Below are 18,261 nucleotides of genomic sequence, written 5' to 3'. Positions count from 1 at the left end.
AAAAAATATCAGTTATATTGTTAGAGCAAAATGCTATACTTAGGCCCCCAGAGTATTTTGATAGATCACTAACATCTAGATCATCAAGATCTACTGATGAAGAATTTCCTTTGCCAGAGCTTACTCTAGAGCAAGCAAATTATCAGGGTAATAGAGATTGCTTTGCAAGGCTGTTAAAAAGTTTCAGGTAGAAATCACCTTCCCACTCCCTCATGTATTCAAGTGCTATGCCAGATGTCTGAACACTCAGGCTGGGCAGCCTGTTGGTTTGCTGTCTACGACTGTTCTCTCACACACGAAAAGAGTAGTCTTCATTGGGCTCATACATGATGGCAATGTCTCTAAAAATCTCGATGGGGAAAAGCTAGTCAGTTCAGAATATCATGTAAAAGGTATGAAAAGAACCTTGCCGAGGCCAATTTTAGACTTCCCTGGTGGCTCAGTCGGTAAGGACTCTGCCTGTAATGTGGGAGACCTGGGTTTGATCCCTTGGTCAGGAAGAACCCCTGGAGAATGGCATGGCAACCCCCTCCAGTGTTCTTGTCTGAAGAATCTCATGGACAGAGGAACCTGGCGGGCTACAGTCCATAGGGTTGCAAAGAGTCGGACACAATGAGTGACTAAGCATATAAGGCCAATTTTAGACAAAATTCACTCTTGTTCCCATCATCCCTTTTTTTATTATTCAGCTAGTAGGCTATATCTGCTGTGAATTTACTTAGTCCTTCATCTGCAGTCAACACTTACCTGTTCAGGGTACCATTTCTTCTAGGCCCTACTTTCCGAAAGATGCTAGTGTTCAAATATGATGAATGAATCTATGTCAGTACATTGAAAACGTATATATCACTTTTAGGTAAGAAGAGTTTAGTGGTGGCCTTCTACAGATAATGATACAATACAAAGGGATTAGTCTAAAGTTGAAAATTAAAGGAAAGATGGCTTGGACGCTAATGAAGACTTTCAGTACTCACACTGTATCTCCAGCCGACAGACTTTTGATATTTATTCACTCTCACTCGTCTTCCTATTTCAGGTAAAGGGGTCTGCAAAGCCAAGAACAAAACTTTATTAAATGCATTGGTACACTCTGAAAATGATTTATTCTTGAGTACTTTGTGCTTAAGTACTAAATGAAAGAGTAACATAATTCCTCTCTCAATTTATACTAATAGTTTTAATTAAAATAATCAGATTCTTATATATATAGAAACTTGGCAAAAAATTAATAGTAACAGATTTAACTGCCATTTATGGAATATTACAATTTGATGATTGTAAAGTGCTATTTCCTCTAACAAACAAGGTAATTGACACTATCTATGGGCTGAACATAATTTTTAACTGTTTCAAGTCAGAGTATCTAAAACGTAGATTAAATGTGGGTCAAAGTCTATTAAGTGGAGAAAAAGGGAAAACGTATTTTAGAGAGTCTCACTCAAAGAGTACCAAGCTGATTATTTGGAAGTCATGGTTTACAGGGTAAAATAAATCCACAACACCTCAACATTCATTTGACATTTACTGATGAAACAAAAAACATGTAACTCTTTAAACAGTTTCAGCAATTCACTTCCTGCACAAATTGGAAAAGAACAGTTTATGGCATTGATAACAATTCAGTGACTATGTACACTTTTTCAAATATGATATTTTAGAATTTTTTTTAGGTTATAGTGAAATGAAAATATCTTGACCTTTGTTATGCCCGTGCTAATATTATCCTGAGAAAGTGAGGTACTCATGCTAAAGAAAGATGACAGAAATCAGGGCTTAGCATAATCTATGACAATATATTATGACCCATGACACAGCTTTATGAATGTTAGTCAGAACACTGCCAATTAGACTCTCTCTTAAAAAAATACAGGAAAAAAAAGTGCATCTCAGACAAGTTATTTTCTTTCTACCTGTCACTGAAAACCTAATGGCCTGAGTTTTCAAAAGGAATTGTTGGGGAGGGAAAGAAATATGATAAAACACAGAGGAGTAATACAATATTAGAGGAAATTTACTGTTTACTATGCCTGGAAATAGATAATCAACTAGAAATAGACAGGAATATGGACTTTTTCATTTTTGTAAAATACAAGAATATATAGGACTTTTGCTGTGATTAAAATTTTTATGTGTAAATGTAATAAATCCATAGAAAATAATATACTAGTGATAGAAAATATAAAGTTATAAATATAATAAATGCAAATTAAGATAATTATATATAACAGTGATACAAAAAACAAATACAATATTTTCTGAGCTGTTTATCCTGAGACAACAATCTACTAAGCAACAGAATACAGACAGGATGTAATATTACCTTACGAGCATTCATCACTTTCACAGCTGTAAATGCACCAGTCTTTTCATGGAGTCCCTGAAACATAAGATAGTAATAAACATTGAATGCTGGCTATATAATCCAGCAATCAAGAAGCAAAGGAAAAAATATTAAAATTAAATAAAATTAAACACTGTCATCTATTATGAAATATAAAGTATTATAGAGAGATGAACTATAATGCATTATATAAACCAAAGCATCCCAATGAAAAGCAAAAATTTCAGACTGGAGATAGGGGAAAAGGAAATGTTTTATTGAACGTTTTCCAACTGATTATGTGGTACTATGCAGACAGATATTTCTATCGAACTTCTCTTCATATACTAAAATAAGTTTTTTCCATAATTATCACAGATAAGAGTGACACATAATTAATTCAATGGCCTGTAAACCATTTAGTGTGTCTCAATCATATGAACCATAGATATTTAGGAACAGAAGTTCTGAAAGATTCTTTATTGAAAATCCTCTGAGTTCTAAGAACTTGTATTTATACAAAATGCAAGTAACAAGTTACAGATTTATAATTTTCAAAAATGAGCACAGAGGTTGGGAATAAGACTTCTTATTTTGTAACTAATGCCTTTTAAAGTATTTCAAGCTGAAGTCAGAGAGAAAAATCAGTCTGATATTGATATGAGTAAGGCTGGAAGTTGAAACAGATTTTTTTTTTCCCTAGGAGACTGCATTCTTTGGCTGGACTGGGTTAGACAATATTTCTCCACAATTGAGGTTCACCCATAACTTCAGATTGTGACTTTTCTCAAAAACAGGGTCTTTGCAGATGTAATCAAGTTAAATGAGGTTGTATTCGATTACCATGGTCCATGCCTGGTATGTTTACATACCAGTGTGTTTCTGGACACGCAGAGAAACGGAAGAAAGTGGGGTGATGCAGCTGCAAGCCAAAGGACGCCAAGGATTGCTGGCGACCACTAGAAGCTAGCAAGAGGGAAGGCAGTGTTTTCCCTGGAGCCTTTAGAGGCAGAATGGCTCTGCAGACTTATAGCCTTGAGAACTAGGAGAGAATAAAGTTCTGATGTTTAAATCCACCTAATTTGTGGATCTGTTACTGCACATGTAGTAAAATAATATGGGGGCAAAACAAAGAACTGTCAGTAGTCACAGATCTCAGGTGAAATACAGCCACATTTTTAAACGTATTAGAATGATCAGATGAGGTGGGGGGTGGTGTTTCTGGACAGTATTTTTAATATCTTGAGTAACGTGCCAAGTGAGTAGCTATGCAAGAGATCAAGATTCCTTGAATTCAGGACAGTGATCCTTAAATATATTGCTTATCTGTTGTCACACCTCTCTTATAAAAATATGTGCTCTGAAGTATATGAAAACAAAGTAGAAGTTTTCATATACTTTAGATGATTCCTACAAGTTTTCTCATCAAAATAAAGCCAGCTGATCAAAGAAGCTTGAAAGAAAAAAAGTCCACTCTACCATTACCATCAAGGTTACATGAGTGTCAATACTGGTTTTTCCAAGATATGATCGATGGGATTTAATCCTGTACATTCAAGATTACTTCAGTCCTATTGAACAAGCCACTGTTTGTAAATGAAGCCATGTGTCACAAATAGATCAGTAGGCTTTCAAAGAAATAAAGTAACTCTAGAAACACCAGCACTTTGAATTGAACTAGGCATTAAGCAGCTATACTGGTTAAATGGTTGAAGCACTGATGAGAAGTGGCATGGATTGTTGGTTTCAGTTTATGGAGTCAGGCCTGTGAGTCAGGTCAAGGTGGGTTTTGTTCAACTGCGTTCTCAAAAAAAAAAAAAAATGCTGAAGTTCTAACTATTGGTTTCTCTGAATGTGACCTTTTATTGGAAACAGGGCCTTTGCAGATATAAGCAACTTAAGATAACGTCATACTGAATTAGGGATGGCCCTAAAACCAGTAACTAGTAACAAGGGGAAATTTTGGACACAGATATCCAGGGAGAATGCCATATGATGACAGAGGCAGAGATTTGACTGGTGTGTCTACAAGGATTGTTGCCAATCACCCAAAGCTAGATGAGGCAAGGAATCTTCCTTCCTAGCCCCTCCAGAGGGAGAATGGCCCTATAGACACTTTGATTTTGGAATTCTAGCCTCTAGAATTGCAAGGAAATAAATTCTCTTTCTATTAAGCCATCAAGTTTATGGTTAATTTGTTATAGCAGACCTCGAAAACTAGTATACAAGGCTAGCCTGATGGAAACTAAGCAAGGGAATGAGGCTGGACTTGGGATAGTGTTCAGAAATTAATAGTCAAAGTATAAGGAAATATCTAAGATCAGTGGAGCATGACAGCTACCAAAGACTAGAATTTTTAAAGGAAACGAAAATGTTGTAGGTTATTGATTAATCAGAGAAAAGTAATTAATATTTTAGATATTAATGCCTTATCAGATAGATGATTTGCAAATATTTCTCCCATTCTGTAGGTTGCCTTTTCATTGCGCTGATGGTTTCTTTTGCTATGCAGAAAGATTTTGCTTGATGTAGTCCCACTTAATTATTTTTGCTTTTATTGCTTGTGCTTTTGGTGTCATATCCAAAAAATCCTTTTGAAGACCAATGTCAAGAAGTTTTTCCCACTATGTTCTCTTCTCCGGAGCTTTACAACTTCAGGTTAAGTCTTTAACTCATTTTGTGTTAACTTTCGAAGTAGGGTAAGATAAGGGTCCGATTTTAATCTCTTGCATGTGGAAATTTAAATATGTTGGAAATGTCCACATTAATTTATAGATCTGGGAGAAAATATATATTAAAACTTTTATCTATGTAGCCCTTATCACGACATAGAAAGTACTGTTTTTCTAATTATTCACATAAACACTTTCTAGTCAAAGTTTACTCACATCTGTATGTACAAATATAACATGCTGGAAACTGGTTCTCACACAGCCTTTAGAGGAGATAAAATGCTTACCCCTTGATTCTAAGAGGTTTTATGAGACAAACTACTATCCTGTGAAACACAAATACTTGGCATGTTAGACAGGGAATCCTGGCATGTGGCAAGATCTACAGTGAGTAAACCACAAAATTGTTAAACATATGGAATGCATAGCCATCATATTCATGACATATATTAGTGAGATAACGTCTTTAAAAGGTGCCACCAATTGCCATAGAACTGAGAAAATCAACTTGGCTCCCTCCATCTTTATTATCTGGGTTTTATTCTCTCAACTGAAAACTACAACTTTTTTTCTGATGAGACAAGGTATTCTAATGTGGAGTCTTAAAAAAACATGCTCACTATGTCTATAGAGAAATTAAACCCCAGATTGTGGAACCAAGCACAGGGTTAACATGCCTAACCATTATGCAAGTTTTCGTAGACGTCTAGAATGTCCAGGCAATAAATGGAAAATTGCTGCCTGTTAACTTAGTGTATCAGAGACTACTTTCTGTATCTTGACTTTTAAAATATTTTTTATTTTAAATAGTAATTTCAGACTTAGAGAAAAGTTTTAAAGATAGTACAGAGTGTTTCTCTATAACCTTTACACTGTTTCTTTTAAATGTTAACATCTCAATGACTATGGCACAACTGTCAAAACTAAGAAATTAATGTTGGTTTAATACTCTTAACGACATTAAAATCTTTATTAGGACTGCCTCAGTCTCCCCACTAATGTCCTTTTTGGCAGACCCAAATTGGGATCCTGCCTCTATTTAGTTGTTATGTCTCCTTAGGCTCCTGTAATCTGTGGTAGTCCTCAGTCTTTCTGTTTTTCACTAGCTTGACACTTTTCAGAAGTACTGGTCAAGTATTCTGTAGAACGTCCCTAACTTCGGGTTTGTCTGATGTTTTCTCATGACTAGACTGAGGTCACGGGTTTGAGGAAAGAACATCATGGGAGTGAAGTGCCCTCCTCATCACATCATGTCACAAGTACATGGTATGATGTAACTGAGCATTGGCGAAATTAACCTAGATCACTTGGTTTAAGTGATGTCTGTTAGGTTTCTTTTTTCCCTATTTCCCCCTCTCATATTCTATTCATTCTATCAATCAGAAGTGATCGATGTTGGTTTTGAAGAGGTCTTAAAGTCAGTCCTATTTTTGAGCATTTATCTAGAGAACCTAGACATCATCTTGAGATAAACTATTTGTTTAGTGGTGCCATCTTGTGGTTCATTGACTACATAAAAGTTGTTATAAGATCTTGATTTTAGCTGAAGGTTATGTTGTCATAAGCAGACTGCCTATCAAATAAAATGTTGAACCAGGACCAGCAAATTCTATTTCTAGGATGTGCCTTTTTTTTTGTTACAATATACACTTTATGAAAAATTAATTTAAAACACCATTTGTTGAAAACACACATAGAGAATGCTAAGAAAGGAGTTTGGTTTTTAATTCTAGATTGAACGTTAAATAATCTCACATTTCCCACTGGTCTTAGTGAATATTATACAGGAAAATCACAAAGAAAATCTTAAATTATGAATGTGGGGTTTTGGGGTCTGAGTTTCTTACCATCAGTAATTTCAATACTATCATATAGGAGCTACTAACTGCATTACAGTACAATAATCCCTTAAATAGGGTTTGCAAACTAAGAATTTTTAATTCTCAAGCATCACAATGCAAGAAGAAAATTCCACTAGCTTTCATTCCTACCATAAGAAAAGAAATTTCTGCTTAAATCTTTTCAATATATTCACAGGCCCTCGCATATTTGAGTAATAGAAGATATGTAGTAACAATGTTTTGTAGCAATTTCCCGACTCTAAGCTCAAGCCTATTAACATCTGGAGTCAAATCACCTATATTTTCACCTTAGGCAACTGTTTGTCTTGTCACCAAGCTCATTTAACTTAAATTTCATTATTTATAGATGCAGCTCATATGATTCGAATTTTAGGGGTAAAAGAAGGTCAACTACTCAAAAAAATCCCCCTTCCACTTCACCTTACAATTCACAAGTATAAAAATCAGTATTATGGCCTCAATTTTATTAAAGAAATGAAACTCTCTTATTATTCAAATGTTAGCTGAAAAAACTGATTATCATTCTTCATTTGTCATTAACACTTTGGCATGAGTTAGATGATCAGATTAGATAACTGCAGGAATGGTAATAAACAGTTCAGTGTTGATGGAGGAAGGAAAGTGCTAGGGTCTGAGGAGTTCCAGGAGAGATTGCTCCTCAACCATAATGAAGGTAGCAAGTGTCTAGAATGGGGAGCAAGGTAAAGGTGTCTAGAAAAAGCTCTAAAAGTGTGGAGGGAGAAAAAATAAAAAGAGGGGGTGGAGAGGAGAGGTAAAGAGACAAAATGTGCCAAGTCACAATTTTACTGGAGGAATTTTCAGTGTTTAAGATGTATATATCTGAAACAAGTACAGAATGAAACCAAATACAAAGATTACTTAATAACATGAATTATTGGGTCCCAGATACAGTCTAAATACAGTTTAAAGGGTTTGAGAGAATAAACATATGATACCACATGAAGGTCTTAAATAAAGTCCTAAGAAATTTCTCTAATTTATGATCTCACAACTATTTTCTAGGATTATACCCTAAAATATAGTAATTAGGACAAATGTATTCTTTTTCCAGGACCATTTGAAATTATCCAGGAAAGAACATAAATTCCTCAATGTGTTGATTTCAATTTGGCAATGATTCATGTTCTTACTAATTAATTTAGATAATCAAATAAGCAGTGTTGGTCTTCTTCATAGGAAAAACAAAATTTACTATTGTACTATTGCTTGTCAATGGCTCCAAGCTCAATTTAAACATTGTGAATCTGTCCTTTGAACAGAAAATGTGATATGTCTCTGAATTTAGGACACTAGTTACATATAAACCATTGTTAAAAGGTGTATGTGTCTGCTTTAAACAAAAATAATTGCAGGACAATCTTTACATACATAACAAAATAAATGAAGGGATGACTATAAAAGAACTCTGGTTTACAAATGGACTTACACTAGCTTTCATTAAACACCAAACTCTTCAAGTTTATTTTCGGAAAGTGGAATTACCACATTTCAGATTACTTCCAATTTGAGGAAATATATCAGAAGTAATAAAGCAAGATCAACTTGCAGATTGGTAATCCAGAATCAAACTATAGATTAGCCAATGATTACAGAAGAAAATTGGTGGCTTCACTTGTGGCTCAGATGGCTAAGGATCCATCTGCAATGCAAGAGACCTGGGTTTGAACCCCGGGTTGGGAAGATCCCTGGAGAAAGGAATGGCAACCCACTCCAGTATTCTTGCCTGGGAAATCCCATGGACAGAGGAGCCTGGTGGGCTACCATCCATGGTGTCGCAAAGAGTCTTGATGATGGTAAGCAAGATATATGGGTAAATTAATTTACATGCAGATAATTACAATGGAAAAATAAAGTCAATAAAGTCTAGGTCTCACACATATAATCATATCAAGGATTCAGTCACTCCAACAATAAACTTGGATGAAAAAATAAAAAGTTCTTGACATTTGGGAATATATGTCTTTCATTTTGGTATCGCTAATGCCTAGCGGAATGGCTGGTACCCTTTTAATGAATACTAATTGAGGGAATGATGAATACAGTAACTGGGAAGGCTTCCTAGAAGAGGTACAATATCAATTGCACCATGAAGATGTCACAGCATCTGAACAGATTCTGAAGGGCAGGGTGGACCCATTGAGTGACACACCATGAACAAAGGCTATGAAGTAATGCTGATTAGGAAGGCACAGCCAGCGCAGAAGAAAAGAAAAAAGCGGCAGTGACCATACAGAGAAGAAAGAAACAAGAATATGAGAGTGCACCTGTTTTTGTCTTGCCAGAAATTTCAGTGTAAAAATTTTTTTTTAATAAAATCTTGTTTAAAAGAAGACAGAAGTGATCATTGAGAAATCAGTCATTAGTAGTTAGCACTTCATGACTGGCTTTTGTTAGTTAACGGTCTCATGTAAAGCTCAGGTTGGTTAAGGCACTGAAACACCAGCACTGAATCGCAGTAATGATCAATTTCTTGGGGATTACACATTTTAAACCATAACAAATGATTTAAAATAGCAGTTGTGACAGCTGTGTTGGAAAAATCCATCATCCTGCAGCAGTTAATTACCATGTTTTTTCCCCAGAAAGAACACAAGACAGTCCTTGATGGCCTTGTAATTTTGATTAGGCTAAAAACTTTATTGTTAATAATGCAGTTAAAGGAAACTGCTGTGGAAAGACTGCCAACTATTCAGCAACTCCTACACAGTCCTTCTAGTTATTTGCTTTGCCTTCTGTTGGCAAATCTAAAGCACATAATCCCCAGGGCATTCTTTCTTTCTTTTCATTTCATTTTGTGGTGGCAGAAGGCCACAAGGTACTCACTGCATTCGTATCTATCTGGTAACCTTGCTTTTCATTCACACAGTTTTGTCCTTCTAGTCATTTGTTTGTATTCCAGTTTTCTCCTAGCAAACAAACCAAGTGATGCTTCAGGGTCACCAAGAGTACAGCCCTAAATGGCATCAACCACGTACTTCATGCTGTGCTGTGGATAACGTGGCTAACAGGGTAATTCTCATCATCATTGTGTCTATGCAGAAAAACAAGGACACGGGGTTCAAGAGAACTTTCAAAGGTTAGCATGCCCATAATCCTGCCTCCAAGCAGGGACTTTCCTTAACCAGTGTTTGAGATGGGAAGTAATGGTGGTTTGGTTGTTTGAAAGTCTTTTCCTTTGCTTCCCCATTTAGTCTTCATCACTACCAACAAGCTCAAGAACCCCAAAGGGACAGATGAATTTGGGGCTGTCAGAGTTTAGAGGTGTGGCCAATACTGGAGAGGATCTAGCACAGATGATGAATGGGTCGAGCTGGGGAAATGTGCCAATCACTCTACACCCCACCAGTTAGCCATCAGAAAGATTTATTTATTCTAAAAATTGCCAAAGGAAGAGATGCAGCCTGTTTGGGGAGCTCTTTAAAGGAATTCCATAGACTTTAGATTTGCTTTTAAATGCTGTAAGGATAGCTCAATTCCAGAAAAATAAACGACCCAATCAAAAAATGGGCCAAAGAACTAAATAGACATTTCTCCAAAGAAGACATACAGATGGCTAACAAACACATGAAAAGATGATCAACATCACTCATTATCAGAGAAATGCAAATCAAAACTACAATGAGGTACCATTTCACAACAGTCAGAATGGCTGCAATCCAAAAGTCTATAAGCAATAAATGCTGGAGAGGGTGTGGAGAAAAGGGAACCCTCTTACACTGTTGGTGGGAATGCAAACTAGTACAGCCACTATGGAGAACAGTGTGGAGATTCCTTAAAAAACTGGAAATTGAAATGCTTTATGACCCAGCAATCCCACTGCTGGGCATACACACTGAGGAAACCAGAATTGAAAGAGACACATGCACCCCAATGTTCATCGCAGCACTGTTTACAATAGCCAGGACATGGAAGCAACCTAGATGTCCATCAGCAGATGAATGGATATGAAAGCTGTGGTACATATACACAATGGAGTATTACTCAGCCATTAAAAATAATACATTAGAATCAGTTCTAATGAGGTGGATGAAACTGGAACCTATTATACACAGTGAAGTAAGCCAGAAAGAAAAACACCAATACAGTATACTAACGCATATATATGGAATTTAGAAAGATGGTAACGATAACCCTATATGTGAGACAGCAAAAGAGACACAGATGTATAGAACAGTCTTTTGGACTCTGTGGGAGAGGGCGAGGGTGGGATGATTTGGGAGAATGGCATTGAAACATGTATAATATCATATATGAAATGAGTCGTCAGCCCAGGTTAGATGCAGGATACAGGATGCTTGGGGCTGGTGCACTGGGACGACCCAGAGGGATGGTACGGGGAGGGAGGAGGGAGGGGGGTTCAGGATGGGGAACACGTGTATACCTGTGGTGGATTCATGTAGATGTATGGCAAAACCAATACATTATTGTAAAGTAATTAACCTCTAATTAAAATAAATAAATTTATATTAAAAAATGAATAAATGCTGTAAGGAACTCCCAGATGTGTACATGTTTGATAAGTGCTATTTGATAATTAAGATTATTAAGACACAATTTTTATAACTCCCTCAAAGTCTAGTATGTACAGTACAGGGCCACAGAAATTGTGTTCATTAAACTTATTGAGGGGAATAATTGACAAGAGGCACTAAGGAGAGTCTCTAATTTGATATTTACATGAGCATCCTGTCACCACAAAAGTCTTGATACAACCAAATGTACCAAAGTTGAAAAATTATTTTTGGGTGTGACTTTCTCCTTTTGGAGTGAATTCAGAATAAGCAGGAGCAGATATTTCTGGCTTTGAGAAGATGGAGCTTGGAGTTGAATAAATACTATTTTAACCTTGATGCCTTAGGATCACAGGCTTCTATAATCAAGTTGATACAACTTTCAGAATTTGCAATTGGGCAGAAACAGGAGCTACACTTCCTTCAAGAAGAGTAACAAAGAGATTGTTGCTCAACTTTATATTTTTTAATGACCCATTTGTCACATTTAGGTCCCTTTGAAGAAGTATCATATCTTTATAAATATATTCAGTTCAGTCGCTCAGTCGTGTCCGACTCTTTGCGACCCCATGAATCGCAGCACGCCAGGCCTCCCTGTCCATCACCAAATCCCGGAGTTCACTCAGACTCACGTCCATCGAGTCAGTGATGCCATCCAGCCATCTCATCCTCTGTCATCCCCTTCTCCTCCTGGCCCCAATCCCTCCCAGCATCAGATATTAGGAGATTTAATTGGCATTCATGTTATTTCAGCAACATAAATGAAATAAGTTGGTACTTTATATTCCTGAAGCTTCATAAATTCCTTTTATTTAAATAGTCTATTTACTTGTCCATCTCTGCTATTAGACTGGCAGATCTTTAAGGGCAGATTTCCTCTCTGTTGCCAGGCAAGAGTACTAGAGTGGGTTGCCATTGCCTTCTCTGGTATATCTTTATAGTCTAGCACAAAGCCTGGCATGTCACCATCACTCTGCAAGTAAGCATTAAACTAAACCAAGTCAATCTCCATATGGAGCTCTAAATAAGGGAGGACATGCATGGGCAAAGGTGTGTACGTAAATGGTGGAAGGGTGGTGTACAAAGATAATTTTTATGCCAAGTTATGTGTGAGAAGATGTGGAGGGAGTTCAGTGACCAATGTGCCTATGATATACTGGGGCTTTCTGACAAAGACTGAAATGCTGCACTGCACCAGGGTACTCCAGGAACTCAAAGATCATTATTTGTCCATAGGTGAATTTCATTTTTGACTCTATAATCATCTTTGAGTTCCATTCTGAAGCCACTCGAAGTTCCTCAAAATTCATTCAGTCAGAGACCATCCAGGAGACGATATGTGCTACTCAGAGGGCATGAGCCTGCGTAAGTAATGGAAGTGCCAAGGCTCTTGCCCAGTTGGTATGTCTGATTTGCCTAATTCTTAGCCTTGCTTTCCTTAACCCATGGCTACTACTTCCAAAGTTTCTTCATTAAAGATCTGCTGTTTACACCTCTTGTGGTTATATCTACTACAAATACATGAGATGATGAGCACTCCAAGTTCCTCACCTCTTTTTTTTTTCCCTAGCAAACCCCCAAATTACCCAAACCCTGGCTAGATGGAGCCAAAGAATATATACTGAAACACAAATTTTGTAGCTAAAAACCTTCTAACCACCAGCATAATCCAACAGAATAATGTTTTTCCTCATCCAGAAATTTGGGACAGTCATGGTCATGCTTATTAGAACTGTGAAAAGAGTCGGAAGAGGGCCTTCGTGGTTTCAGTGGCTATGTAGCTTAGAAACTCCCCTGTAATTTGAGGCAGTTATGTGTGCTTATACAGCAGCTTCAACTGAGTTTTATTACCCTTGTTATTACTCCTGCAGGGAAAATTAGGTCAAAATATGTAGTAACATCATTTGCAAATGAAGCTGCTCTCTATCGCGCTATAGCATTCAAAGAGCAAATTGCACAAAATGGACAATAAAGTTCAATGTTCTTGGCTTCAGGATACACACAGCATTTGCTGGAAATACATGGATAGCTACTAGTGGTCAACTAAGGGGAGATTTCATCACACTGCTATGTGACAAGCACATCAGCATCCACGGGGGACAAAAGCACAAAGCCATTATTTGTGCTACAAATGGGTGGCATCATAAAAACTTTGATGTTCATCACAAACTCAGGTTTAAAGTCACAGTCTGTAACTATGTTCATGCTGAGGAAACTGTGTAGGAACTCTGTGGGACTAGGGACCACACTATGCCAAATGCTCTGAAAACATTACCAAACAGCTTTGTTTATAATATATGGTGAAATAATGATCAAGTGAGAGATGATGAATTACTTCATGTGTGAAGCTTTCCCACAATGAGTTTTCCCCTTCTGAAGGTCCGTACACTAGAAAAATACAAAAGGAACTCAGCTACCAGAAGACACTTCTGTGTTCAGACTTTTTTCCCTCTAAGTTCCCATTTTCTTCCATTGTCATTGATAGTATCCCCCCCTTTTTTTTCTTTTTCTTTAAGGTTTGTCTGGGCTTGACCATGGGGTAGCTGGTGAGGGCATGGGCAAAGGCAAAGAATCAAACCCTCTATAAGCCAATAAATAGTCTTCAGCATACATACAGACTGCTTTCTTTATGCAACGCATGAATCAGTTAACACTCATGCAAAATGCATTCCATCTGCCCAGACAGATGTAAGCTGCAGTGTTTTCAATTCTATCAAATAGCACAACTAGTTGAAAGAAAAAGACAGATGGGTAAGGAAAGAGACTCAACCAAAAACAGCAGCTTTGGCTCAAAATCTACCCAATCAAAACAGAATCCTCAACTTTCCCAGGTCTGTCGACAGAGGTACAAACACAACACCTTCAGTATGAAGCTAAGGTGAAGAGGATGTTGATGCCTTAAAGAGAAAAGTCCTTAAAAACGAAACTGTCTCCATGATCTACAGCAGTGATTAGCAGTTCTCAAAGGCACCTTTGAGGCATCTCTATTTGACCAGGATGGACACTAATACTTAGGGAAATGCCAAGGAGAAGGGAAAATGGAAAAAGAAGGAGTAGTGGGGGAAGTGAGAGGACAGGCTGGGCATAGGAAAGATTGAGAAAGGAGATGAAGAGAGAAAAAACTGGCTCCCACAGAAGAGAGGCCAAGAAACACCAATAGCCTTCAGGGTTTAATCAATGCTCCAAAGCATAAGTGTGAAGAAATTAAAGGACATTTTCCACCAATATTAATTTGGTAATTTACCACTAACTCCAAGTCTCTGCCAACCTTAAAACTTTGGGAGTCTTCATTCTTAAGAATGACTAAGATGACTTAAACCCTTAAACTGACCTTGAATTGACCTTTGTGGGCAATGCTCCATGCCCTAAATGTTTACTCCCTTAACACTCTACTCTGCTACCGCATTCCTTCATGATCCTGCTCTGGCCTTTTCAAAGTCAAAGCAATAGCTAATCTTCTCTTACAGATGTACTGGGAAGTTCTTGTCTAGTGAACTTCCTTCTCATCAAGGAACTACACGTGCATTTTAACTAGAGCTGTCTGCTTATTGGGGGCTTTTTTTTTTAAACTCTAAGGAATTATCTAGGCAAAGGGAATTTCAGCACATCTTGGCAACTATAGTGCTGGATTTGCCAATAACATGCTGTTTACATCAAGTCTGCAGAAATGAAATCTGAAGAGTGTGAAATTAACTAAAAGACTCAAAGTTAAACCCCTCAGTGTATCCCTCACAGTTGCATAGCAGACAGTGGTGGGTGGGGAGAAATGATAGTGGGGTATAGCCTCCCAAAACTGCTGAGTTGAAAACTGTAACATGATAAATGGAGAATGATGCTAGTACACAGGGAAATAAAAGTACAGGAAGATCTTAGTTACAGCTAATTAAAAGAGGGAAGGCACGGAGGCAAGTCAAATCTAGCAAAGGAAGCAATGGAGACTAAGGCAATAATACGGCTAAAAACATAGATTTATATCAAATACCTTGCTATTTCAATAAAATTTCTGTGTGTGTTCATACACATACATATGAGGGAGGAACATTAGTGGGGAATGGTGTGTGTGTATGTATCAATGACAATTTCCAGATTTGGAGGAAAAACCAAGAGAAATCCAAAGGACCATGGGGGCATGTGAAAATCAACTTTGCCTTCTTCACAATTTCAACTTTTTTCTTTTCTCCTTCAAATACTTTTGCCATTTTTTCCCTGCTATTTTCTCCGCCACTAGCATTAGCAGCAGAGCCACAATTAAGCCCGAAATTCCCTTCCCAATCTAGTGTTTCTTTTACTCCTTCACACAACCTCCATGTTTAAGAAATATTTATTAAATCTTACCTATATCCTGGACACCAGGCAAGACATAAAAATTAGTTACAGTTTCTACTTTTAAGGAATTTTATAAATAGTAATAAAGGTACATAAACTACCAAAATGCAGGAGACAAGGTGGCAACTATTATAAGGGTGCAAATGAGTCCTTGATACTACCAGAATTATACTTATGATTTTCCTATTGAAAATATTTCACAAATTCAGACCAGCACTCCTCTAAATCTGTTAGATCTTATATGTCTGACTTCTTTCAAATTCCTAGAATATAACTGAAATCCTACATGACAGTTACATTTTCTTAGGCCATAGGTTCTATGTGGTCTCATATTGATGGCAATGTCACATATTTTTATTATAAGCTTCAGGATGGATTCATTATAAAATCCAATGAGGTAAACTGCTAATATTTAAAGCATATAAGAAAAACAGCCAATATCACAGACTATTTGACTTTTAATGTTTCCATTTTTATTTATAATGGAAGATAGGAGTTCCTACATAAACAGCTCTGTGAATTCAAATACAGGCACAAATGTGCTGTTTAAATATTATTTTAACCAGCCAAGTGTTTCTCTGACAATGCTGAGACTTACTAAGTAATAGAAATACATTTGGTGAAATTTATTTTCAGGGTGGGCTTGTGTAAGTCAGGGACTGTGGCCTAATTCTGGAATTAGGCCACCATGTTTAGCAGGTCTATCTATAACCGTAGCAAGCTCAGTTTGGCTAATTATCAGATCTTTCAAAAATATATATCATACCTGGCTTATGATCAGAGTATGGATTCCAGAGAAGACACTTCACTCATACCTGTCTTGGGCAAAACAGCATCTGTATGATGTAGCTTTGGTTGTCATTTTGCCTTTTCAAGAGATTAAATATGTATATTTTGATTCATTAATTTAGAATAATTTTCAGAAAGGCCCATCTGAATTATTCCAAAATCTAACTTCATTATATCAATCCAGGTTGACAAATAGACAACCTTAGTGAATCTACTTTAAAGACTAGGTAAGAATGATTTTCAATTAGCTCATAAAGACTATACCGAGGATAGTTTTTCACTATTTTTTACTGCATACAATCCAACAAAAATGAACAGACTGCCTGTTTCCAAAGCATTTTTCTAGGAAGTATGTGAAAATCTAGTGCTATCAAAGGATTTGAAAAAAAACTGTTATTTAAACAGATTAAATAATCTTATAAGTATCTATAATTTGCTTAACACTCTTCCCCAATCAACCAAGTATAAAGAATTATTGTTATGTGTTTACTGCTATTATTAGATATGCATGGGAAGTTCAAAATAGCCCTTTCCTATTTAATCAAAATTATTGCTGGATTGGATAAATATCTGAGTGCATAAATATTTTTGAATGTATATTAAAATACTAATTTCTCTATGAATTATTTATATATGTAAGTTTTTTAATTTTTAAATACATGAGGTTTTGTTACCGTTTTGTTGTTGCTTTCTAAATTGTTCTGAATTTTGGTCAGAGACTATGTTCTGTAAGATAGATTTTAAGATTTTCTTCATAGCCAAACATATAATCAATTTTTCAAAATGTTGCTTATGTGATGGGAAACAATGTTTGTTCCCTAATAGTTGGTTGCAGAATTCTACTCATTTCTAAGAAATCAAGCTTGCTAATTATATTTTCATTAATTTTGTCAATTTGGTCTTTAAAATTCTGAGACAGGTGTCAAAGTCTTCCATTGTAATTGGGAACAGACCAATTTATCCTTGTCAATTCTATCAGTTTTTCTTCACTTCTGATACTTTAATATTTTACCAGTATATTTTAAATTTCATAATTATACAATAAGCTTCTTTTAATAAAAATACACATAAGCCAGGAAAAAATTTATTAGAGTTTATAACACATATTAAAACCTATCATGAATGAACTTCTTTTTATTACTTTTTGTTTTCCTATGTTTTAGGCACTTGACTTACATTTTTTGAGAGCTATGCCACCTAGAGTATTCCCCAGGTTAAGCAGTGTTCCTTGGGCCAAACTGAAAGCAAAATAACTGACTGACTGGTTTTCCCCTGAATTGACATACAAATGGCTCTGTTGACAGAATCTAAAAGAAGAAAAGGTTATCTTGCCATAGTAATACCTAAAAAGCTGTAAGATGAATAAATATCTTTTTCCTAAACAAATGTTTAACAGATACAGAAATAGAATTAGATACATGCAAAGAAAGGGAGCAAAGGCAGATTTTTTTAATTCCAATTTTATGAATACACAAATCAAATTCCTTTCAGGTCCAAATTACTTACATAACTGATAGCTCAACAGCCTTCACCACTTGTGTGGGTTTAAATGTTTGCTGGACCTCATAACAGAGGATGAAAACATATTGCAGGGTTTCCACAAGACAATTATTTAACAAAAGATTTCACTATCTAAGTCCACAACTAAGATTTCACAAAGCCAAAGTATTCTGGTTTCAAGGGTCTTTGATAGTGGTATGGTCATGAGTCAGTGTCAGGAGGTAATACATAAGTTATTGTTCTTATTTATCCTATACTAT

The 18,261-nt window shown here is 36.3% G+C and overlaps 1 protein-coding gene across 2 annotated transcripts in view; it reads right to left on the bottom strand.

Annotated features, from left to right (window-relative positions):
• NRK (Nik related kinase) overlaps positions 1 to 18,261 on the bottom strand; it is a 126,030-nt gene that overhangs the window by 67,384 nt on the left and 40,385 nt on the right. For both annotated transcript variants that reach the window (XM_060407889.1, XM_042241688.1), the window contains exons 3-4: positions 2,321 to 2,377; positions 975 to 1,046 (exon numbers count right to left, since the gene is read on the bottom strand). In XM_060407889.1, coding sequence (XP_060263872.1) covers positions 975 to 1,046; positions 2,321 to 2,377 — 129 coding nt within the window. The remainder of the gene's footprint in view (positions 1 to 974; positions 1,047 to 2,320; positions 2,378 to 18,261) is intronic.

The sequence above is a fragment of the Ovis aries genome, chromosome X (genome assembly GCF_016772045.2).
Source record: "Ovis aries strain OAR_USU_Benz2616 breed Rambouillet chromosome X, ARS-UI_Ramb_v3.0, whole genome shotgun sequence".
Lineage (NCBI taxonomy): Eukaryota > Metazoa > Chordata > Mammalia > Artiodactyla > Bovidae > Ovis > Ovis aries.
The sequence above is the reverse complement of the archived record's forward strand: the minus strand, read 5'-3'. Positions and strand labels throughout refer to the sequence as shown.